The sequence below is a fragment of the Vombatus ursinus genome, unplaced genomic scaffold, assembly GCF_900497805.2.
Source record: "Vombatus ursinus unplaced genomic scaffold, bare-nosed wombat genome assembly UNPS02014832.1, whole genome shotgun sequence".
Taxonomy (NCBI): domain Eukaryota; kingdom Metazoa; phylum Chordata; class Mammalia; order Diprotodontia; family Vombatidae; genus Vombatus; species Vombatus ursinus.
Window position 1 is genome coordinate 63,502,886 of NW_020954610.1, and position 24,966 is coordinate 63,527,851.

General features: G+C 42.5%; 1 protein-coding gene across 1 annotated transcript in view; it reads right to left on the reverse strand.

Annotated features, from left to right (window-relative positions):
* Positions 1 to 24,966, reverse strand: part of DNAI1 (dynein axonemal intermediate chain 1) — a 247,207-nt gene that overhangs the window by 71,967 nt on the left and 150,274 nt on the right. The window contains exon 14 of the mRNA XM_027839294.1: positions 2,985 to 3,232. Coding sequence (XP_027695095.1) covers positions 2,985 to 3,232 — 248 coding nt within the window. The remainder of the gene's footprint in view (positions 1 to 2,984; positions 3,233 to 24,966) is intronic.

Sequence of the window (24,966 nt, forward strand, 5' to 3'; positions counted from 1 at the left end):
TTTAGATCTGAACTCCTGACTCCAGGGCCAGCACTCTATCCATTGTGCCATACAGTTGCCCTTTGTAAGCCTTAAAGAGCAATATAAATACAGATTATTTTTAAAATTACTAGATAAGAGATGGAGAATCAGGACACCGGAAAAGTTAAAAAAAAAAAATTAGCGAATGGGGGAGGGGGTATTCCTGCTACTTCCACACTGGCCAAAAGGCTAGTTAGAAGGAATAAAAATTCACCAGAGTGAAAAAGAGCCTAACTTTGTTATCTGAGCTTCCTTAAAACCCCAGCATTCTTCTTTTCTCCTGTTGAGGTCATTCCCCTCGATGATTTCCCCATCTCTCTCAGACCCACAGATGTCATGCCCAGACTCATCCCCTGGTCTGCCTCTTGGTTCAAAGCTGCCTGAAGACACACACACAAAGAGGGGAAATTGCAGTCTAATTGATATACCTCTGCTTTGAAAGGCCCACTGGTTCCCAAGTCTTCTCCTCACAGTTGGACCAGGAGTCAGGAGTCCTCGGCCCTATTCCTCTCTGGTCTTTACTGATAGCCTATTTTATTCTATTCTAATAGGATACAGAACTAGAAAGGACTGCAGAGACCTCTTGGTTCACGCCTTTCATTTATAGACAAAGAAACTGAGGTCCAGAGAGGTGAGGGATTTGTCCAAGGTTGGCAGAGCTGGGATTTAAACTGGGTCCTGTGACTCTGAATCCAGTGCTCTAAGCTCCAGCTAAGAGATTACCTGGCAGGCTGAACGCCATTAAGTAAGCAAAATGTTTTAGAGGGGCTATTTTATGAGAACTATCGAAAATATGGACTATCCGGGGAAATTTGTAGCTTAGCATAAACACACAAATGACTCAAATAATGAAAACAGCCTCAGTAGTAATCCTAAAAATCACACAAGTAGTAAACCACAGAGCCAATATTCAAATCTGTGTCCCGTGATTCCAAATTTAGTATTCTTTCCAGGGCAGCAGACTCTTTCCTTCCTTCCCCCTCAGTGCATCCCCTTCCCTCCCCCTCAGTGCATCCCCTTCCCTCCTCTTCCCTTGCCTCCCCTTCTCTTCCATTTCCCATGGTTTTTTGTCCAATGAGGACAGTCCTTTGAAGGAGTGATGGTGACCAGGTTTTAAAAACCCTAATCCTTCTATCCCATAACAGGAACATCCACTGCCCTCTGATTTTTTGGCAGGCCCTGAGAAAAGCCCAGCTAGAGTACCTCAAGGGCCTGGGCAAAATGAAGAAAAACTGCATTTGCTACTGGGAAGTATTCCTTATTACATAAGTCACTAGATAAGGTTAATTTAGCTAATGTTTCTCTAAAGGTTTTGCATGAGGGGTTATGCTAAGATATTAAATTCTCTTCAGTTTGATGACCATGAGATGATGAAATATTATTCCATGAGATACATGTAAGGGAGGAAGGATGTGATTTCCCTGACCCAACTTAGTTGATACAGTCACAAAATATAGTCACACAGATGAGGTAATGAGGTGTTAACACCTTTATGAGGTGCAAACACCTCTCTGACTGAGGCAGAGAAAGGAACAAAGAGATTGAGCAAACAAATTAGCCACTCCTGTGGGTGTCTTAAATAACTAAACCAGAATAGTTCCAGGGAGTTCCAGTCCAGAATGAGTTTATGCAATAAGACCTAGGGGGAAGGAGAGTTGGGAAGAAAGATTTCTTTATCCCTTGCCCCTCGGCAGCCATGATGTCTAGCAGCTACTTGCCCACAGAAAGACAACCTATGCAGCATTTTGAAAGTTTTTGGTTTGAGAACATTCAGGGCACATTTAAGGGAGGAGACACACATGCTCCTGAAAAACACAGATACAGAAAGGCAGTCACTTGAGGAAAGGAGCAGTCTTGAGGAATGGGACCCCTGGCAGTAGAGAAGAGAGCTGGATATGGACTTAATTAGAGAGAGAGAGCTAGTTCTGGAAATTGTGAGTTGAACTGTGGAGTGGAACAGCTTCTGGGAGCCCAGACAAGCAACTCACATAGCAGAGACATCACACCCAGTGGGAACAGTGGAAGGATTCTGCACAGATTTCTAGGTCTTGCAGTACCAGGGGTTGAGAGATGCCTTGATTACACATGTGCCCTACACATGTGTCTCAGTACCATTAAACTCTAAATTTGATCTCAGTTTCCCCATAAATGCTGAATGTACATACAGGACAGTCACTTCTGATTTGGGGAGGGGATGTTTTGTAGTGTTTCTCCCCCTCCCCCCCATTATTGGTTTGATGCATATTAAAGACTTTCATGAGCTATAGTTTTGGCAGTAGCCATACATAGGCTACCCTTGCACCCAAAGTGGCAGCTACCCTCTGGGAACCCAATCCCTAAGTATGAGTAAAAATAAATTAAGGGAGTACCTGGCTGGGAAGTACTATGTATACATTGTCCTTGTCCTGGACCAGCTAGTTTTGAGGGATCCATGAATGAACCTGCTTTTTCCACCTGTCATTCCTGACAAAAGAGCTCAGGCCCAGGACAAAAAAACCCAGAAGTTACCAGGAATCTATGGGAGTTGATTCTATGCACACAACTCAGGGATCACCCCATTAGGGTCTTGAAGAAACCTCCTGACTTTGTTCCAAGAAAATCAAGAGAAAATCCACAAAGGACGCCATGGTCATTAGCTCACATTGAGGAATGGGAGAATTGTCTGGTTCCTCTGGATAGAAGTCATTAAAACCAAATGGAGAGGAAGGAATATTTTGCAATGAATTTTATCTACATGGTTGGCAGCTGTGCTGCCAGTATGACCCAGAAGGTGTTTCTCAGATAATTCCCTTGAGTCTCTTCTCAATGGCTCATCTATGGGCTGTGGGAAAAGTGAAAGATCTCCAAAGACAGGATCTGACCCTAGGCGCACCAGGTCTTCTCCACGTTCAAGTCTGCATGTTTGCCTATTCCTCACCGGATTCCCTCCAGCTGTTCTTCTACTTACCTCTATGAACACTCACCTGCCACACAGGTTCTGAGTGCTTTCCTAACTTGGCTGAGCTCTTGTAGGACGGCTGGGACTGGGGCTTCTTTAGATTGTAGATAGCGACGTTGCCGTCATAATAGCCCACGGCCACCAGGTAGGGGTGCTTGACATGCATGTCAAGGCACATGATGCCGCACTCGCTGCTGAAGATGTACTCTGGGAAGCTGGGGTTCTTCAGGGTGTATAAGAGCAGCATGCCCCGGTTTTGCTTCATGAAGTCATCTGGGTCAAGAAACCAGGATTTATGAACTGATGGAAGGAGTAAGTTACTATCGATATAGTGAAGTATGCTGGGGTAGAGAGCCCTAGACTTGGGGTCAGGAGGCCTGAGGTCTAGTCTTGCTTTTACCAGTCCTCTAGGTCTGTCCTTGAGCAAATCATTTGACCTTTCCCTAGGCCACAGTTTGCCCAACTGTCAAAAGGAGATGTGCTTGCCCTGCCCACCTCATAGGGCTTAAATAGGATATTGGAAATGAAAATGCCCTGAGAAGTTAAAGATGCCTACCATCAGCTAGGTGGTACAATGGATAGAGTGCTGGGCCTGCATTCAGGAAGATCTGAGTTCAAATCCAACCTCAGACACTTACTAGCTATGTGACCCTGGGCAAGTCACTTAACCCTGTTTGCCTCAGTTTCCTCATCTGTAAAATGAGCTGGAGAAGGAAATGGCAAACTACTCCTGTATCTTTGCCAAGAAAACCCCAAATGGGGTCACAAAGAGCTGGACACCACTCTTCTGAAATGACTGAACAGCAACAACTACTACCTATGAGAGTTAGTTACTGGTGGGTAGGGAAGGGGGGGGAGGGATTAGGCATATTTGAGGCTCATTTTTAACTCCCCCCACACCAGCCACTACACAGAAACCACTGGACACAGAATTTTGGGTTTGGAGAAATTGTGGGGTTACTTCTGTGTGTACGTGTATAGGAGGTTATATTCTTATGCTTTTAGAAAGTGAGAGCAGATTACATGGTTTATGCTCCTGTAGGTTAGCACTGATCTACTAATCCTGAAGGCCTAGTGGCCTGTGACTTTAAATTAATTTTGGGATAGTAATACTCATTCCCATTTTTCACTTGTTTGGCACATTTACTATTATCTTTTAAAAAAAACACTAGAGAAAATATTTCTTTCAGATAAAGACTTGATCTGTAATTGTATTTCCTCTTCTTATAAGTCCTCAGTGCTCTAGAGATATACCCAGCTAAGGAGAGCCACAAAGTCTGGGTCAGCTTAGAATCAAAAGCAGAAAGTCTTAACTCAAGTCATCTTTTTGTCCTCAACAGACGCATGTGGCACCCGCCCAATTTTAGAGAGTTTCTAATCTAGTTGAAGGGAATGGACATGTATACAAATAACCACAACACAAAGCTGAATGTAATAAGTGATACAAGAGAGGGACAAAATGCTTCCCGAGGACTGAAGCAGGAATAATCCCATCTGTTGAGGGCAGGGAGTTGGGGGAAGGGTAGAGCTACAACCAGAGAAGACTTCACTGAAGGGGTAAAATTTGGGCTAGGTCTTTAATGATGGGTAGGATTAGGCAGGTGACTATGAATTCAGATAGCTAAGTGGTGTAGTAGATAGAATACTGGGTCTGGAGTCAGGATAGACCCGAGTTCAAATACAGCCTCAGACATTTACTGTGTAATTCTGGGCAAATCACTTAATCATTGTTTACAACAGTTTCCCCATCTGTAAAATGAAGATGATAATAGCACCTACCTCCAAGGGTTTTTGTGAGAATGAGATAAGATTTGTAAGGCACTTTGCAAACACCAAAGTGCTATATAATTAATGTTATTACCCATTATTATTTTTCTCTATGGTGGGGAGGGCATTCCAGGTGGAGGGTACACAAATAAAAACACAGATGCAAGAAAGCATGAAGTATGTTTGAGGAACAGTGAGAAAGTCCACCTTGGTTCAAGCTAAACCACCCCCAATCCATTGTACCAGAGTCTATTAGAGACATAACATTGATCTTGGAGAAAGTGTGTGTGTAGGGGGCGGTTTGGAGAGGGGTGGAATTATGTGCTTATGTTTTTGGGAAGTGAAGCTTAGAGCCAGAATGAATATGACTTTTGAACATTTGTAGATTAGCCCTACAGCATTAGGAAAAACAGTGGAAATACAGCTAAAAAATGTAGGCAGGAGGCAGATCAAAGATGACCTTCAATGACAAGCTATGTAGTTTGGATTTTATTCAGTGGCAATGGGACCTGCTAAAGGTTTGTTTGTTTGTTTGTTTTTAATAGGGAGATGATATAATCAAAACTCTGCTTTGAGAAGATTAATCCGGCAGCAGTATATAGAACAGATTGAAAGAGGAGACACCAGGAAGTGGCAAGATCAATTTAGAGATTATTGCAATAGTACAGGTAAAAGACAGAAAGGGCCTGAACAAAGGTAGCAGAAGTAGAAATGGAGAAGAAAGAAGAGATGAGAGGTAGAACTGACTGTTACATAGGGTAACCTCCCTACTCACATGTTGAATTCTAGACACCCTTTTGAATAGAAAAATCTACAAGCATTCTTCTTCTGACACAAAATCATTGAGAAAGCTACCTATATTTCTCTCCAAAGTTCTCCTTTGAAATACTTTCTTTTTGAAAAATAAATTTGATTGATATCTTTTTTTTTTTACATCAGCACAACTTCTACACCACTGAAATTTCTCCAGGATCCTTTTCTTTCCTCCCTCCCAGAAAGCCATCCCAAAGACAATATTTTTAAAGAAAAAGAGAAAGAGAAAATCAGTAAAACTGATCAATACATCAAAAAAGTCTAAAAACATGTGCAACGTACTGTATCCATGGACCTCCCAACTCTCCAAGGGAATCTTCTCATATCTTTATCAAAGTATATTCTCATATCTTTTCTTGGAGTCATGCTTGTTCTTTGTAATTTTGTAACATTAACTATTGTGGTCATTCTATTTACATTGTTGTAGCCATATATAATAACTTCTGCTTACTTTACTTTGTATCAGATTGTGATATTCTATATTCACACATTTGCCATTTCCTGTAGCACAGTAATATTCCATGACATCCACATTATGTTTAGCCATTCCCCAACTGGTTGGGATCCACTTTATTTCTAATTCTAATTCTTTATTTCTAATTTCTAATTGTCACATGACAAAAGTGCTGTTACAGATATTTTGGTGTGTATAGACATTTTCTTTTTATTATCGACCTCCTCGAGGCATAATCTTACTACTGGAATATCTGGGTCAAATGGTAAAATACTCTTTTAATTCTTCTGGTAATTGTACTGTGAAAGCATTAGATAAGAATCCATCTTTAACACCTGCTAAACTCCCTTTTAACAAGGAAAGTATTCTAGAGCCAGACGTAGAGTCCATTAGAGTGATGGAGAAAGAAAAACAGAGCTGAAGCAGCATCAGGGAATAGAAGGCAAACATTCACAGGGAGATTGTCACAGGGCATTCTGAATACTGGAAATCTCAAATCTTGTATTCTTTAATCCAGGATTATGGTCTTTGGAGTCAAAAAAGGTCTCCAACTAGGGCAAAGTTCATCCAGCAGGTGGTGTTGCAGTGCTGCTAACAACCAGCAGGTAGCCTGGCTGGTGGGGTGGGGTATCTCATGAGGCTGGCAGCTCACCAAATGAAGCAAGTATTTTAAAGCAAAGTTCAATCCAGTTCAATTGCATAAGTTTGGGAAAGATAAAGAAACAGCAAGATTTGGGGTAAGTCAACATGGTGGACATCAACAATGGGCGTTCTGAGGCGAGGTGGTGAGATTGGAATCAATCTGGATTGGAGATGACTGACAGATTCCACATGGCTTGACAGGCCAGATGTTCTAACAGTTCTCTTCTAATGAGTGACACTCTTTGAGGACTCCCCAGAGATTACTCTACCTTGCTAGGGAAAGGGTGAATTGGTCTTTTAAAGGGCATCTTCCAAATATGAGTTGGAGGTCAATGGCATATTCTTGGATACATGAAGGCAGAGCTCTGGAATGTAGTTCTTGCCCCAGGAATGAGTTCATGAGCTCAGGTAGGCTTCCTGAGAGCCTAGGAAAAGCATCAATGTCTGGCTGAGAGGAGAAAGGCAAGGAATTGGGGGAAGGTATAGTCCTTCTTAGGAGGAGTTTCAAGACAGCCAGAAACAGGGTTTTTAACCCTAGACCTTAAAGTATCCCAAAGGTTTACCAAGTACCTTTTGGAAATGCAAAGTATGAATATCCCTTGTATGAAACAAGATCCTTTTTAAGTGACTGTGGTGGGTCATAGATTAATAACTGCTGTAGTCACATTGGTCAAAATATTGGCTGTATTCCACCCCAGGGGTGCTACCCCACTAGGCAAAAATCTGGTTTGCATAAAACCCAGGGGTGTCCTATAATTGGATTTGTGTGTGTATGTGTATGTGTGTGTATATACACACGCGTTTTTTCCTTTCAAAGAGATCTCTTTGTAGAAGTACAAATTATATTCAGACAAGTATATAATATTCATATAATAATTGGAATAGTAAATTAAAAATCATTGTCAAATTAATGAACTAATAAGAAATTTCTGTCTTAAGTAACTGAAGAAAGATCGTGGGACCATAGAATGTTATAAATTATCTTTCCAAGATCCTCATTTTAGAGATGAGGATAATGAGGCCTTTGTAAAGAGTTTAAGGGACTTACCCAAGGTCATACAAGTAGTGAGGAGCAGAATGAGGCTGGCTTATGATATTAATGCAGCAAACAAGGAACTGAAGAAGGAGATTAAAACTCTATTAAATTTTTATTGAAGTGAGCCAGAATACCAGGTCCATATGAATATGTCGTTTGTATCAGTATAAAAGTTATCCATGAAAATCAGCAAGTGCCAATATAAAAAGGCTGAAGACTGTACAAGAAGGGAGATCCCTACCCAGTGAAGACCATTCCCAGATTGGGGCAAAAGAAGATCTGGAATGACACCAGAAAAAGACACCATTGAGCTAAAGATTTCATCTGTCCAGCCCAGTCAGAGACTAGGTGAAAGCCTGAAATGGCAGAAAGGACAAAAGCTTCAGACCAGGTTGATTACTGGCGAATTAGGAGAGCATCTTTAAGAGAAAACATGGAAACTTAGAACAAAACTAGTCAGGACATTAAAAAAATAATAATGGGTAGCATTTATACAGTAAAACACTTTACAAATAATGTCTTATTTGATCTTCACAACAACACTGGGAGATAAGTGCTATCATTATTCCCATTTGACAGATGAGGAAACCAAGGCAAACAGGTTAAATGATTTTCCCAGGGTCATACTGATGATAAATGTCTGAGGTAGAATTTGAACTCGGGTCTTCCTGACTTTAGATTCACTCACTGTACCATCTAACTGGTGTGTGTGTGTGTGTGTGTGTGTGTGTGTGTGTAGAAAAGGATGATGAAGTTCTTGAAGGATTCTACCACATTTACAACAGAAGCTGTTGTGTGCTTTGCAATTCTTCTGTTTCTCTGTGGAGCGGAAGGGTTTGGCTTCCCCTATGTGAGGCCACCCATCTGGTAACTCTGAGCCGAATGCAAATGTATGAATGCAAGAGTAAATGACTCTGAGTGTGCATGTGCGTGTGTGCATACACATCTGGGTGTCTGTATGGGTCTGTACTTGATGTGTGTAGGTGTATATTAAGGCTGATGGAAAGCCAAAGACTCTTAGTAAATCTCTGAAAAAAGTCTAGTTCTGCGTCTGTTGGTGATTTGTCCTAATCTCTCCCTCCTCCAGTCTTGTATATTTAGTAGCACTGTCCAATTTGGGGGCATTGCTGATTTTACATGACCTAATGCCTGGCATCAAAAATGTACAATCAGAAAAGGGAGGCCTCTGTGAATTATACCTCTTGGCAGCAGCAGTAGAGTATAGTCAAGTCAAGTCAAGTCAAGTCAAGCCAAGCCAAGCCAAGTCAACCAGTATAGGCCACCCCCAACTCACAAACAGGCAGTATTCCAAAAGCTAATTTGTAAATCCATTGCTTGGAACCTAGAATGTATTTTCCCATAGAAACAATGTTATAAACGATGCTTACATTTCCAAGCTATCTCAGAAAGGTCCATTTAACCCATAATGTAGCTGAATTATGGTATTAATTACACTCACAGCTATAACTAGAGTGGGGAGAATGGTGCTTTGATGAAGGGTGCCTGATTTCTAGGTGGGGCTATGCTTCCCCCTCACATCCAGATTTTGGTACCAGGCATCACAGTCCCATGCTGTCCTTGTACCCCTATATCTGTGGTGAAACTACCTTTGTCCCTTTACCCAGGCATCATTTTCCCAGTAAGGCCTTGGGAAACAAGATGTCTTCTCTGCTTGTCCTAGGTGCTAGAATTGCTGGCTCTGGCTCTGATGATACTAGCCTGAATAATATATCAGGGGTAGAAAGGGGCTGGGGGTTGGTGTCAGGAAAGATCACCTTTCCTGGATGTAGAATTGACACTTAAAAAAATTCTAAGGAGGAATAGTTTGACTTATCTTTTTTGCCACCTCCTTTTCTGTTCACTGTTTTTTTTTCCTACTTCCTGCTACCTTTTCCCTCAGGTATCCAATGTCTTTATGCTGTCTCTAAGCCTTTTGCCCAGATCAGCCTTCCCTTTAAAACAGAACAGTAAATTATGTACAACTCCTGTCATCCAATCAAATCTTCCATTCCTTCAGAGTCCTCTGTCTCACTAACCCATTAGAAAGAAGGCAATATGAAGGAACCAATTCACACTATTGTGGAAAGGACTGACTGAAAAGATATAACCTTACTAGAGCTGGTTACATTTTTCAAAGAGAAAATCTTGTCGTCCCAAACTATCTTCTAGCTGCTGGAACTTTAAGTAGTATAGAAAAATGAAATAGACATTTCAGGGAGTAGATTGGACAAACAAAAGTAAATCAGCCCTACCTTCCTCTCCCCTATCCCCCCATCTCTATCCCTGGGGTCAGACTCCTTTAATTGTTTCTGTTTTTCAATTTCTTCCGTTTCTCCAGTTCTGAACATAAAAGTCCTCTTAAGTTTATGGTTTTGTTTTTTTATAGTGGCTCAAGTGTCACCTTTTATCTGAAGCCTTCCCAGGTCCCTCTAGGCAGAAGTCAGTTCTCTCTCCTATGTGCTCCCCTAGAATCTACTTTGCTCATATGGTACATATCACATATTGCTTTGTACTATACTGATGAGTCCATTTGGTATTGATAGGGCACTAGTAATAGACTCCTAAAAAGCCCTGGACTTTCCCACATGGCCCAGATCCCTGGCATTCACCTGAGGCATGGTCCATCCCAGTCAATAATCCTTTTAACTGTCCTTTCATTGTGGCTCGCCTTGTCTGAACCTGGCCCACCCCAGGCTACTCGCCACTCCTTAATCCCATTCAGATCTTCCCACAGTCTTTCTGTATAAAAGCACAACATTTTACCCTCATCAAATATGCAGATTCTTCAAATCTGACCTGCTTGTACTGGTAACACAAATAGTGCAGACTCACTAGGAGTCTGGCCCACTTCTATTGGTGTTACAATAAAATTGCTACTTGGACTGAAAGAAGGCTTGAGTGGTCGAATTCTTTTCAGGCAGACCTGCGCCCTGTACCCTTGAATTTTTGGGTTCTCAGCACCCCTAGACAGCAACAGTTATCTTCTTTTCCTCTCCTCCTTTTCCCCCCTATTAAACTGTAAGTTCTTTGAAGGCAGAAAGAGAGTGCTTTATTCATCTTTGTATCTCCTAGGGGCAGTGAGCAGAGTGTCTAATACAAAGTAAGTACTCTTTGAAATGAATTGAAGCAGCAGCAGCAGCAGCAGCAGCAGCAGCAGCAGCAGCAGCAGCACTGGGCACTCCATGTAGTGAGGGAAGGAGGAACAGTGGTTATGTATGTTTATGGGCCATTTGTAAGATAAGTGTTTCTAAGTCCAAGCCCATGGATGTGGGCTGAAAGCCTTCAATGCTTCCAGTTCATTGCTAGATTATGCTATAGTGGAGAAAGGAGGGGAAGGAGGCATAGTCCTTGTTCTCGGGAGTTTATGCTTTGGTTAAAGAAGGCATATAGGAAGTCAGGAAAACAAGGGGTCAGTATGGATGGGAATTGCTGGGGAATTATCTAGAGGAACTAGGATGTATGAATCTTAGACTGTCAACTGAGGTTCCCACCCTGGATTAGTGATGAAATTAGTGATGGCTATAACCAAGACCCCTATCTTGAGATGGGGTCTACCTGCTATGTGATAGGAATAGGCTGCAGTGTCTGGCTCGTAGTAGGCACTTAAACACTTGTTGATTGACTGAAATGAACCCCACTTTCCAAAGGATAGGGCCTAACCACATAAGGAGGCAACTACCTACTCTGTGTTGTGATATAAAGGTGCTCAGAAGTCACTACATCCCCAAATTTCTCCCAAATGGCCTATCATGGTTCCTAGACTTCTGTCATTAGAGCTTCATGCTCTTGAAGAACCTGCCTCTGTAGAAATGCAAATCCCCTGGGGAAGAGTAATAAAGACTTTTCTCTCCAAGGGTAAATGAGTCTATTGGATTCTATTGAAAAGTGGATTTTGAAAAGGGGAAGGTAGAAGACAGCATGAGACCTTGGGAGAAGAAGAGAAAGGAAAGGGCAAAGGCAGGTCAGGTTGACAGCAGAGAGGGCTCCCCATGGGAGACTGGATGGTTAATTTAGAGCCAAGGCTTAGCTCTACTTAAGCAGCTCAGAGGCTGCACTAGGCCCTGCATAAAAGTACCATCCCACTTCTCCCCTTGGGCCCAAAGCAATTTAAAGCCTCCCTTGACAGATGCCTGGCATTACAAAGTCTGGGCCCCGGAGGACCAAGACCATTGATTGGGCCACTTTGAAAAATACAGCAGAGAAGAGTAATGTGTGCTTATGATTCCTCTTCCTACTGCGGCCTGGGGCTGCCCTGCCTTTCACCCACCCAGCTCTAAAAGGCGAGGTATTATTAATCAGGAGCAGCTGGGAAGATCATTTCTGGGTCAGTTCCAGGAAGCCCTGGCCCAACTCCTCCCGGATGGAAAATACAGGATTCCATCACAGAAACAGACGTCCCCTTTGGGCGCTGGCCGACTGAGAGCTGCTCTGTGTCTTAGGGGTTTTGAGTTCCAGGACAGTTGCTTTCGTTGATGCTTTGTCCTGTGAATGTATAGGTGCTCAACAGAAGGACAGGCAGTAGTTGGTTCCTAGCATGGGACTTTGGGAAGGCAGCCCCCTGCCCTGCTCAGTAGAGCCTGTGGCTGCTTCCTCCCTCCAGCATCTAGACTGGGAACTGCTCATGCCAAAAACCTTTCAGGGCCTAATGGTGCTGCCAGGAGGTGTTGGAGGCCACCAAGAGCTGATGCCTTTTGGCTTTCAGTACATCCAAGTGGGAGAGCTGTAGTCAGGGATGCAGACACTTGCTGCTTCTATGTAGTAATGAGTTTAGTGAATGAGTTAATTATCTTAGTTAGGGCTCACATTTCTCTGAAAACTTCTTAGAGGATTCTCAGAGTAGCTCAGTAACCACACACCTTGACCGACCAACATCTAACCTCCTGGGCAGCTTGCCAAGGACATCCAAGACACTGTGTCCTAGCAGCACAATCCCTTTTTTGGAAGTGGCACCTTTTGCTAGGCATTCTTTCTCCAATTCAGGACTACCCCAGGAGGAATCTACTGTGCCTGACCACATTTCTTTTTTTTATTAATTTATTTTGATTTATCAACAATCACTTCCATAAGCTTTTGAGTTTTAAATTTTTCTCCCCATCCTTCCCCGCCTCCCTTCCCAAGATGGCATGCAATCTGATATAGGCTATACATATACATTCCTATTAAACATATTTTCACATTAATGATGTTGTAAGGAAGAATTAGAACCAATAGGAGGAACCACAAGATAGAGAAAACAAAACAAAACAGAAGAAAAAAACAGCAAATAGTATGCTTCGATCTGCATTCAAACTCCATAGTTCTTTCTTTGGATGTCCTGACCACACTTCTAATCCATATCATACAGGCAAGGGATATAAGGTGAGAGGGGAGGGAGAAGTACAAAGAGGAAGGGTAAGATCTGCTTGGAAGGGATCATCAGGGAATGGCTTCCTGTTTAATTAACTCAATCCCCAACTTAGACAGTGGAAAGAGCCCTGGCCCAGAAGGTCAGGAGATGTGGCTTACTTCTGGCTTACTTCTTAGGGCTTCAGTCTCCTCACCTATAAAAGGAAGAGGTTGAGCCATTCTAAAGCTCTTTCCAGCTGTAAAAAAAAAAAAAAAAAAAAAAAAAGAACAATTCTGTTTTAATCTAGCCTCTTTCTCAATGATATTGTTCTTGAAGTGAATGGTTCTGGGTCCTGAAACACCTCTGTCATCCTCAGCACTCAGAGGAAGGGACAAAGCTCAAGGATAAGTAGCGCTAACCAGTAGCACCAAACCAATTGGCATCCTACATCTGAGTTCTGGTTCTGACTCTCACATTGCTTTCTCCCCTCCCCCAGAAATCTCAGCTTTGGTTTGCCAGTCTGTGGAAATGCCATCTCCCTGCATCTGAGCCACTCACTGGCCAAGGGAGCAGTACCCATGAGGCATTCTGCCTTTGCTCAGTCTTTTTTTTGGCTCTCTTGTTGCATAGATTCCTTGGAGATGGCTAGCACACTTTGGGGCATAGAATCATAGAATGTTACCATTGGAAGGAACCTAAGAAATCATTTTAATCCACCCTTATTTTACAGAGGAGGAAACTGAGGCCCAAAGCTGACTCAGCATAGTAGAGTAGAAAGAGCCCTGAACTAGGAACTAGAAAACCTGGGTCTAAAACCTGTGTTAGCTGGGACAAATCACCTAACCTCTTTGAACTTCAATTTCCACATTTGAAAAATGACAGGGTGGAATTACATGATCTTTAAGGTACTTTTTAGCTCTAAGTCCTATGATGCTATAAGCTGTACTTGGTCTGGGGGTACAGCACAGACATTCCTGAGAAAGGAGAAAGAAAACTGACCAGCATACCATGGTCTGCAGATTCAGAGACAAGGTCCCAGATAATTGCATTTGGGGTTTATTCCCCAAATTACTACTTGTGAAGTGGGATCACAATTTAGGGTCAGGAAACAGCCCGTCAGAAAGCCCAGGTCTCCTAATTCTTCTTCATCACCCTCCCCCCCACCTAAAAAAAACAACCCCCCTACACATGCTCTGTCCCAGCTGGCAAAGCAGACCCTGGCCGAGTGAGCTGGGAACTGGGGATGAGATGTCGTGTAAACATTGTGCAAGTGTTTGGTCACTGGGCGCTGTGGAGAGGGAAGAACTGCCAGAGCGCAAGAGAGGCCAGCACACGTGGCTTCCATGTCCTTAAATGTTACACAGCGCCTGTCCTCCTTATTCACCCTCAACACCCCCAGAGTCCCTCCTAGTAACTGAGGATCAAGCTCCCTTTTCTCTCCTCCAGTTGGGAACCCAAATGACCCTGCTGGAGTCTGATCTGCATGTAGGTAATATCAGCTCTGGGGTTAAGTCCTGGGACCCCTCCCCAAACCCCTGGAACGCTCACTAAATACCAATCAGGAATGATTGATTCCAGATGACTGGTGCCAAATCCAGACAGGCGGGCCACTGAACTTGCAGACAGGACAACAGATGGTCCCAACACCTCACTGCAAGGATCCCCAGGAGCAGTGAGCATCGAAGTCTTCCCATAGGGGTGGAGGGAGAGGAGAACTGAGACAGAATGGAATTAGGAAATGTGGACCTATGGTCACTTTGAGAAGGCTGAGGATAAAGTTGGATAAAGAGATAAAGAATGACTGATACCCAAGGGGGCAGGAATGGTGGGGAGGAACACACTCTTTTGTAATCCAGTGCATTCCTGAAAATAGCTCCTAATACACAAGATACTGAGCTAATCTCCACCCACTCCAAGGTATTTGCCAGGAATTCCTTCCCTTGAACCACTTATGAGTGAGATCTCTGTGTATAATTAAGAATCAAAGCCACACAACAGAAAGGGAAATGAATTCAAGCCAGTGACAAGTCTGTAATGCTGCAGGAGTGGTTGTTATGGCTGTGTAATCTGTCAGAAAATCATTTTGTGGTGGGGTTGTTTTTGGCTGGAAATACCTTCTAATCTCCTGTGTTCCTGTCCCCGGCTGGGGAAAGGGAGCTGGCTGCCAAAGAAGGAAAACTTTCTTCGGCTTATGTATCACCGTGGAGCTCAGCTCAGCTCGGCTCGGCTCAACTCGGCTCAGCTCAGCCCTGCTCAGCCCAGCCTTTCAGCTCCTAGTTCTCAGGCTGGGGGCCTGAGGGTCCTGTGGACTCTCTTTGGATGAAATGGAGCTCTCAGCTGCAAAGGAGATCTGGCTGAGTAGACAGAGAATGACATTAAACCCAGAATTCTATTTCCATCTCATCCTGGGGGCCTTTGGGTCATTCAGATACCATTTCAGGGTCCAGTTTCTCCAGTTGGGAGAGAATATAACATCTAGGCTCTCTGTTCATTGGTTATAGTTCTCAAGAGAAAGGTGGTCACAGGCTGGCCAGGTAATTTCATGTAGATACCAATGATAATGATAATGGTGATACAAATAAACAAGAAATGCCTTATCCTTCTATAGCACCTTAAAATTTACAAACAGTTTTCCCTGAGTAGGACAAATGGTATTTGTTCTGTTTTACAATTGGGTAAATTGAAGTTCAGAGAGTTTGTGACTTGCCCAAGGTCATACAGCTGACCAACGGAAGGGCAGCATTAGATCATTGTTCTTCAGATCCCAAGGACTCTTTCCAAAAGACTTCCCCTGCCCCAGGAACACAGAGATTCTACCCATTCTCAATGTTTTATACCAGTCACTAGGCAGGCCAAGGGCAGAACCAAGGGAGAGAGGAGAGAATGTTGTATAATGGGAGGGATATTACTGCAAGGTTCCTCATGACGGTAAATCTCTTTCCACTCCATTTTACCTTCTCACATTCCCTCCCCCACCTCCCATGGTGCCTACTTGGCCTGAAATTCCTACATTAGAGTAATTTCTACAGGTTAGAGAACAGCATCTTGAGAGATGTATTTTCCAGAAGGTCCCTGTGAAAATGTATATTGTGCAGGAGTGAAAGTGACTCCTTAGACCCCTCCACATGCAGTGGTATAGGTGAGTAAGTCCCAGATTTATTATTTAATGGCTGCATGACCTTGAATAAGTGTTTGTACCTTTCTGAGCTTCAGTTTCTCCAAACCGAAAATGGGCATAATACTAGTTGTACTGGTATCCTCACAGGTTTGCTATGAGATACATATGAAATGATATACAGAGACCATCAGGTGGATCATTGCCATCCATACTTGCACAGCAAATTGTGACTTTGCAAGGCAGAGTCATTGGCTCATGGGGTCATGGACAGGGCCTTTGAGGTCATCTAGTCTGACCCTCTTGTCATATAGAGCTTAAGTGACTTGCCCAGAGTCATACAGGGAGGTGTCAGGGGCAAAATAGAATCTAAATCTTCCTGACTTCCTGACTTCCTGACTTCCAGTCCAATGCTATGATCCATGGAGATGGATCATAGGGAGATGGCATTTCAGCTGGGAGGTGGGAGGAGATGGGAATGACGTGAGAGAAGGGGAGCAACCTAGCATGCTAACAGGGTACGGGCTAAATTGAGGAGCTGGCGAGGCTCAGAGTCAAGTAAACAAGAGGCTCACAGGGGCATTGTTGGGCCTTAGGGATGGCCTGGCAGGGCAAGTTTTCTTCCCTTGTTCTTTTCTGCCCCTCCTTTTCCTATTCCCCTTCTCTATTCAATTCTGCCTAGCTTTCACATACCTTCTCCTACTCCCACCAATACAGCCCCTCACACAAAGCTGGTTAGGGAAAAAATGAACATTTGGGAGAGAGGTTGTGAAACAGTAGACAAGACAGAGAGAATAATAACCATAACCTATAGTGATAATACTAACTTACATTTAGTACTTTACATAATACTACACAAATGGGATGTATTACTGTCTTGCTCTGAAGAAGCTCATTCCAGAAGTATAATTTCTATAATCAAAGAAACAATTCTACCAGATGGACCCTACAGCAAGTACAAGAGGGATCCCACACCCATGCTTGGCAATGAAAAGGTAGCGCAAAGAGTCCTGAATTTGGAGCCAGGAGTACCAGCATTGATTGGGGGCGTGACTACATGACCTTGGTTAAGTCACTTCCCTTCTGGAACCTCATCTGTAAAATGAGGAGGTTGGACTAGATAATCTCTGGGGTCCCCTCTGGCTCTAAACCTTATGACCCTCTCCACCTCTCTGTACTCTTTGTACTCAGGAGGAAGAAATAAAGAGGAGATTAAGCAGAAGATCATTACAATAGTCCAGGAGTGAGGTGATGAGGGCTTGTACCAGGGTGGAGGCTATGTGAGTAGAAAGAAGAGGATGCATATGAGAGATATCATGAAGGGAAAAGTGACAAGATGATAGCAGACTGAATACAGAGAGGAAGTATAAAGAGCTGAGGGTGACATCTTGGAAGCCTGGGAACCTGAGAAAATGATATGCCCTCTACAGCACAGTAATAGGGAATTTGGGATGAAAGCAGGGTTTTGAGGGGAAGATAATGAGTTCTATTATAAACATGTTGAGGTTCAGATACCCATGGGATATATCCTATTGCAGTCCATCTTCCATTGTTGAGAATACCACACAGAATGCTCCTCTAACCTCTTTCCAAAAAGATAATGTACATGCTTATGTATGTATATGCATAGGTACATATTCTTATACAACTTACTTCATAAGGTTGTCAAAGGATCCTGATTCTTGAGGAATTAGAGTGATTGCAATAACTGTTGACTATTTTGAATCAAAGTTAATTTGCTGCACATTTATTGTTGCTGTTGATGATGAGAGCAGTTATAATTAATAATGATCATAGTTCCCATTTCAATTAGTTAATAGAACAAATAAACATTCATTAAGTACCTGCTAGGTGCCAGGTACTGCACTAGGTGCTAGACATATAACAATTTTAACATATTTATATTTAGACATATAGAATATATTTATATCATTCATCATACATATATTTATGAATATTCACATTTATATTTTACCTTCCACTTAAGTCCTATTTATTCCAGTACCTCATCACTGTATGGATACTGAATTCCTGAAGGGTATGCTACTAATTCAGTCAAATCTTAACCAGTTATAAAGTCTTTGAATATATCCTAGCAATTGAATGCATGTCTGGAGAACCAGCCTAGGTAAGTCTGAGAGAGCTCATCACCAAAGGGTTACCCACAAGATGCTGAATTTCTTTTTCTTTCTTTCTTTTCTTTTCTTGTCCATAGCAACTCATGAAAACGATTACTAAGGGTATCTGTATCAGTGGAGAGTGGATCAAGCTGATGAAATCTTGAATTCTTAGAGTAAATGTATGCTTTACAAAGCACTTTTTCTGAACAACCCTGTCAGGTAGATAATGCAAGTATTATTATCTCCATTTAATAGATGAGGAAGATGAGGCCCAGGGAGGCTAAGGGATTTGCTAGTGGCACGGCTGAGAGGAGAATATAAAATACCTGACTCTAGCCTAGCGATCTTTTCACCACTGAGTTATATTTCCACCATTTACAAGTCAAAGTCTGGCATCCAATGAGGCAGTCAGTGAAAGGGCCTAAGTGGTGGGCAGAGTTCTGAGTTCATGGGTCACAAAAATTCTGGTGACTCCACTTGCCACTTCAAACATCAGATCCTTCTTTGGTTCTCAAACACCTTATTAGGTCCCATCTACAAACCCTTGCTGTGGCCCTCTGGTCAAGGACTTAGTTAACAGTGCCTAGATTGGCAGGAGCTATTGTGGTTGACAAAGTGTCTCACTAGTGTGTTCAATCTTCTATTCTTTCTGATGAACTTACAGTGGTCCTCCTCAGCCCCCAACTCACCTTCCAAGACCATTCATCCCTCTAACTGCCCCAGTGGGCAGGGATAATGTGCCCATTTCTTAAAGCAGAGTCTCAAAGCTGGCCTGGCAATTCTACCTACACTGGACAAAGGTTTAGCTAGGGAAGAAGTTAATTTACTTTTCAATCTACCTAACCAACAAACAGCTTTCCACACTGCCACCAAGTGGGGAAGGCTTGTCTTCAGCTAAAAGTCCTTGTCTGACCACTAAGCTCTGACCTGGCAAAGGGACTCACAAGATATAGCAGCTGCCAGCCAATGCATTGACATTAAAGTGCTTATTCCAGATAAACTCTCCAAATGTACCATACATGATGGCCTTTTTAAAACCAAGGCCTGCACTGAATTACTGTTATCTAGATTTCTAACATTCACAAACAGACCCTTCATAGTCCTCAAACCAGAACAGATCTTAATCTCTGTAATAAGTAAAAGAAAAGGAGACATGTTTATTTTATTTTTTTTAATCTGTAGTTCAAGGGGAATATTTGGAAGCCTTTTTTTTTCTTTCCTTGCAATGCCATAGACCTACCGAGCATAAGAGGCTAGAAGCAGAAATTATACTCTTGAATTAATAGTAAGAGCATAGAGAAATTTCACCTCCCATTTTGGTATCCCTCAACACCAGTCCCACTGTGACGTGATCACTCTTTCCTACAGATGACTGTGGTAGGACACAATCATCTTGTCAGCCCAGCAGTTGGGATCAAAACCAAATCTAGTTTAAAGGTCAGTATTTAGGGTTGGCCACCACTGATGATTGTACATTGGAAAGCTAGGTAATTCAGCTGGGAAGTCAGCACAACAGCAACGCCTTTGCCTAGGTCAAGGACACATCTATGAAATACTTTTTGCAGTCAGAACAGGAATAATGAAGAGATTTTAATGTTGCCTTTACTAAGGGCTAACAAAACATTCCATTAGAAAGACAGAACACATTACTTCCTAATCTTTGGTTGAAAGAAATGTTGTTTTAGGTCTTTTCCCCCGCCTCATGTTTTGGTCTCTGGAAGCTTTAACTATCTAGAGGATTAATCTACTATCTTCCAATGTGATGGAGTAGGATTTTCCTGTCAGCACATTTTTTAGTCAACTACAGAAGTTTTTCTCAGGGATGGTTTGTGCTGAATTCTGCCCCAATGCAATGAGGAAAATGTAGCTTAAATGCATGACCAGGCTTCTGGGAAGGTGGGGAAAGCAATCATCTTCAATGGTCCCAGATTTTGGTTCTCTGAAGCCCTTTAATCAACAACTACAAAATGTGTTGTGAACCCATAGGGAAATTTAATATATTACTCAATATTCTTCACAATTATTTACTGTATAAGGCAGCATAAAAAATTTTTTGAGTGCAAACACTTTGGATCATTAGCATTAGCATAGACTGAATCAATAAATGGGAACCACTATCTTGCAGGAAGCCTTCCTTAGCTACTCCAACCCACACCAACCTCTCTACCTCATTTAAACACCTACTTAAGAGAATTCATCTTAGTAAAATTCTTTTGGGACTTGGTTATACATCATCCTAGACTTTCTTAGCAGGATTTTCTACTATGCCCCTATATTGTTCTTTATCTTCTTTGTGTATTTGACTTAGTTCAATAAATATTTATTAAGCACCTTTGGTATGAAAAGCACTGGTGGAAAGTGGGGTTGGGGGTAAGGTTCTTAATAGATTTGTCTACCCAACAAGACTGTGAGCTCCTCATCTCTCCTTTCCTTGTTTCCTCTGTAGCATATCCCAGAACAGGGCTTAGCACATAGGGAAGCTCAGTACTGATATAAATCTTGTAAAGGTCACTAGTCTGTACAGAAGACATTCATTCAGTAAGCTTGAAGGGACAATAAAATGGAATTGAGTACTTTCTCATCACCAGGAACCATCTTCAGCAAGCTTCACTGAGGGTAATTGCTATTAAACAAGAGTCTGACCCAAATCCAAGATAGACACATGGTTCTTCCTGGGACCACCAGGTCCTCCCACTCAAAGTCTCCAGGAAGTTGAGAAGAAAGGAAATTGAGCATCTCTGGGACTTCTCTGTCTTCTCCATTAGGCCCTTGGAAGCTCATTACTGGGAGAATCTTATCATCCAGAAAGATCTCATTAGCCCTGGTACTCCACCTCATCACCACCCTCTGTACCTCTAATTGTATAGTGTAACCATGAACTCTAAAAACTCCATTTAAAGAGGGAACCCAGGTCAGATCATTGCCTCATTTCTCACTTGGCTGTACTACTTTGGGATTTCTCTGACTTTTCCACCATGCCCCTATGTCCAATAGTTTCCCTGGTCCCTTTTTAGCTTCCTTCTGTGTGTTGCCTTCCCCCACTGGATTGCAAGCTCCTTGAGGGCAGGAACTGTTCCCCCCCCCCCAATATATTCCTGGTGCTTAGCACAGTGCTTGGCACATAGTAGGAATTTAATAAATATTGACTGGCATAAAAATTCTTCCCATCCCCTTCCAGCAACAAGGATTACCTTAAGTTATACCATAGGGCCTGGGATAAGTGGTCCTTCCATAGGAGAGCTGGACCAAGAGGGCCACAGTGGAAAGGGCCTCTAGGGAATAGTGGGGAGGGCTTAGTGAAATGTAAGTACGCATTTATTGTACAGCCACTTTCAGCTATGTCAACTCATCTTGACCCCATTTGGGGTTTTCTTGGCAAAGCTACTGGAGCGCTTTGCCATTTCCTTCTCCAAGCCATTTTACAGATGAAGAAACTGAGGCAAAAAGGGTTAAGTGACTTGTCCAGAGTCACACAGCTAGTAAGTGTCTGAGACCAGATTTGAATTCAGGAAGGTGAGTCTTCCTGACTCCAGGCCCAGCACTCTGTGCACTATGGCGACACCTAGCAGCCCATAAGTACTCAAAGCCGACCCTTAATAACTGGTGAAAACAACACATTGTAAAGACTAGTCAATTTCACAGTAATTGCTATAATCACCAGCCTCTTCCCACCTTTAACTATAAATCCTCTTCTTAACTATATTCCTTTGGTCCTAACCAATGGAGAAAGACAACAGAGTGGTTAATTAGATACATCCTCCAAGTCCCAACACTTTCAGTGGTAATATTACCTGCTTTTTGAAGCCTAACACAGAAGCTGCTGAACTTCCACAGGGCTTTCAACTTCTCTGATACTGAAACTATTTTTATGCATCTCATTTCTCCTACTAGATTGGAACTTCCTTGAAGACAGGGATTCTGTTTTATTCATTGCTGTATCCACCATCAAACCCAGAACAGGGCCTTGAGATCAGCAAATGCTTGCTGAATGAATGAAAATGCTGCAACCTGGAAGATGGTGAAACAGTACCTGGCCAGAAACTAAAGACAAAGAACAGACCCCAACAACACGGCTCTCCATGGGGATGTTCACAGCTAAGGCCAACTCTTGGGTTTCAGAGGGCTTATATCTTTTGGACCAGGGTATATTTCCAATTTTAATTCCCAGAATTTAGCCATTAACTCAGTGTGTTGCAAAATCACTTCACTTGTGATTTCATGAGCTTCACTGTCTTCATCTGTATGATAAATAGGTTGGTTGGGCTGGATGATTTCCCAGGTCCCTGCTAGCTCTTATAATATCCTAGGATCTTCTCATTCTAAACTATGCTATTCATGCATTCTGTTTTTCTTAAAACAATGGAAGTTGACTGACAGTGTATGAAATTCTCCGATCCTCTGATCTTTCCATTTCTGTTCCCAGCCCTGACTTGCCACTCTGTCAGAATCCTCACCAAGAAACCAAATCATCCTATGGACTTCAAGATAGAGGATTCATCTATCCCTTCTCCCCAGTTCCCAGTATACTGATCCCTACTGTGGCTTCTCGAGCCAACAGATGGTGGTGTTAACATTAATGTCTGGGTGGCCTCCTAGACTGTATTAGTTACTAGTAGTGGAAAAGGCTTGGGATGTCCAATACACACTTTCTAACCAACGCCCCTGTCAGCATATAACCAGACTAGGAGGGAGCTTCCCCTAGCTTGGCTTGGGGAAGATGCTAAGAAGGGAAGCTGTTCATTGCTACACAGCTGGATGCCCTGGGGGTGATGGAAATGGGGGGTGGGGTTGGAATCTGTCATACTAGTGTGGCCTCAGCATAAGGCAGTGCCTGCACATTTGACTGCTCTGAAAGACGGGACAGGAGATTAGACATAACGTGGTATTTCTCCATCTGTGACTAATGTGTTTGCTCCTAGTTAATGCCAATTGCTTTACGATAAAGTCACATTTCTTGCTTAGCATTTCCTACTTTCTGATAATTTACTAGCTCTTGTTCCTCAGTAAAACTTCTTTCATTTTTGCCTGTTTCTCACTGGCCTGTTTGCCACCTCAACACAAGCACAAAAAAAACCGTCTCCAAATACAAGGTTCTCAAAAGAACAAATTCTTAGTTTTCTAGGGACTGGGTCCTGGAGCATTATGGGTATGTAGTATGTGTATGTGTGTATATGTGTGTGTGTGTGTGTGTGTGTGTGTGTGTGTGTGTGTGTGCAATGGGGGGAGAAATGAAAAAGCACAAGGAGGGGCAGGATAAAGGGAAAATTAAAAAACCTAATCCATCTTGCTAATTGTAGCTTTGGCAGAGATTTCATGAAGAGAGTTGCAATCACTGGCTAAATTACGGTTTTGGATTATTATCAGATTTCAATTTTTTACGACCTCTTGAACTAATTAAGAATTGTTTGAATCAAGTTACTTTAGGGAATTAACTCTTCAAACTCCTAAATCCTATAGAACCTAGAATTCAGGGACCTTAGAAGTTACCTAGGTCGTTCACTTCCAGTGCAAGAATCTTCTTTATAACAGCTGCTAGGCAGCTCAGTGGATAGAGTGCTGAACTGGAGTCAGAAAAATCCGAGTTCAAATGTAGCCTCTGACACTTACTAGCTCTGGGCCCTGGGCCCTGGGCAAGTCACTTAGCCTCTCTCAGTCTCAGTTTTCATGTGTGGAAAATGCAGATAACAAAAGTACCTACCTCTCAAGATTGTTGTGATGGTTAAATGAGATAGTATTTGTAAAGTGCTTTGCAAACCTTAAAACACTATATAAAGGCTAGCTTTAAAAATTCTTTCACAGATAGATGGCCACACAACTTGTGTTCAAGTATTTCCAGCGATGGGGACCTCAGTACCTCAAAAGAGAAAATTCATTATTGGACAGCATTAATTAGTAGGATGTTCTTCCTAATAGTGAACTAATATTTGCCTCAGTATCTTGCACTCAGTCATCCTAGTTCTATTCTCTGGATATATACATAGTCTATGTCCTCTTCTTATGACAGTCTTTAAAATGTTTGAAAACAGCTATGATGTTTCCTCTTAGTTTTCTTTTCTCCAGGCTAAACAAGCCCAGTTTCCCAGCAGTTATTCATAGAACTGTTTCCATATCCTGGTTGTTTTCTTCTGGATGCATTCTAACTTGTTCATGTCCTTCTTAAATTGTCTAAAGTGCAAGGCTTCTGTAAGTTTTGTGAAGTAACCAACTAGTCTAGCCATCTTCAATCCAACAGTACTTAACAGAGGCCCAGAAGAGTGACCAAGGACATTGGTTTCATAGGAACCATAGAAGAGGGCATAGACATTGCTCAGGGCTGGCTCATGAGCCAAATAAGTTAAGTTGTGGCAGAAGGAAGAGAGAGGGAGAGAAAATACCCAAATCAAAGACCAAGCGATTCAGCTTAATGAGGAAGGAATAAGAGATTAATCTGATAAAGGCAGGTGGGTGAGACTGTGGCATAAGCAAAGGTGATCTGAGTTCAAGGAGGCAGCAGGATAAGAGCAGAGTAAAGATGAAGATAGCTAGTTAATCAAAACAGGAAGATGCAGAAAGAGAAGCCAGGGAGCAAGTCAGAGGCCACATAAAGACAAAAAGGTAATCTTCAGGTGAGAACTTAGTTGCTTAGAGAATTGTGACCCCAGCCCATAGGGGGAGCTCAACCTGTGCTGGGAACAGGGCTTGAGAGATTAAACAGGTGACTTTCTTGAGGGTCTGGGGAGCCTTAGGGAAAGCAT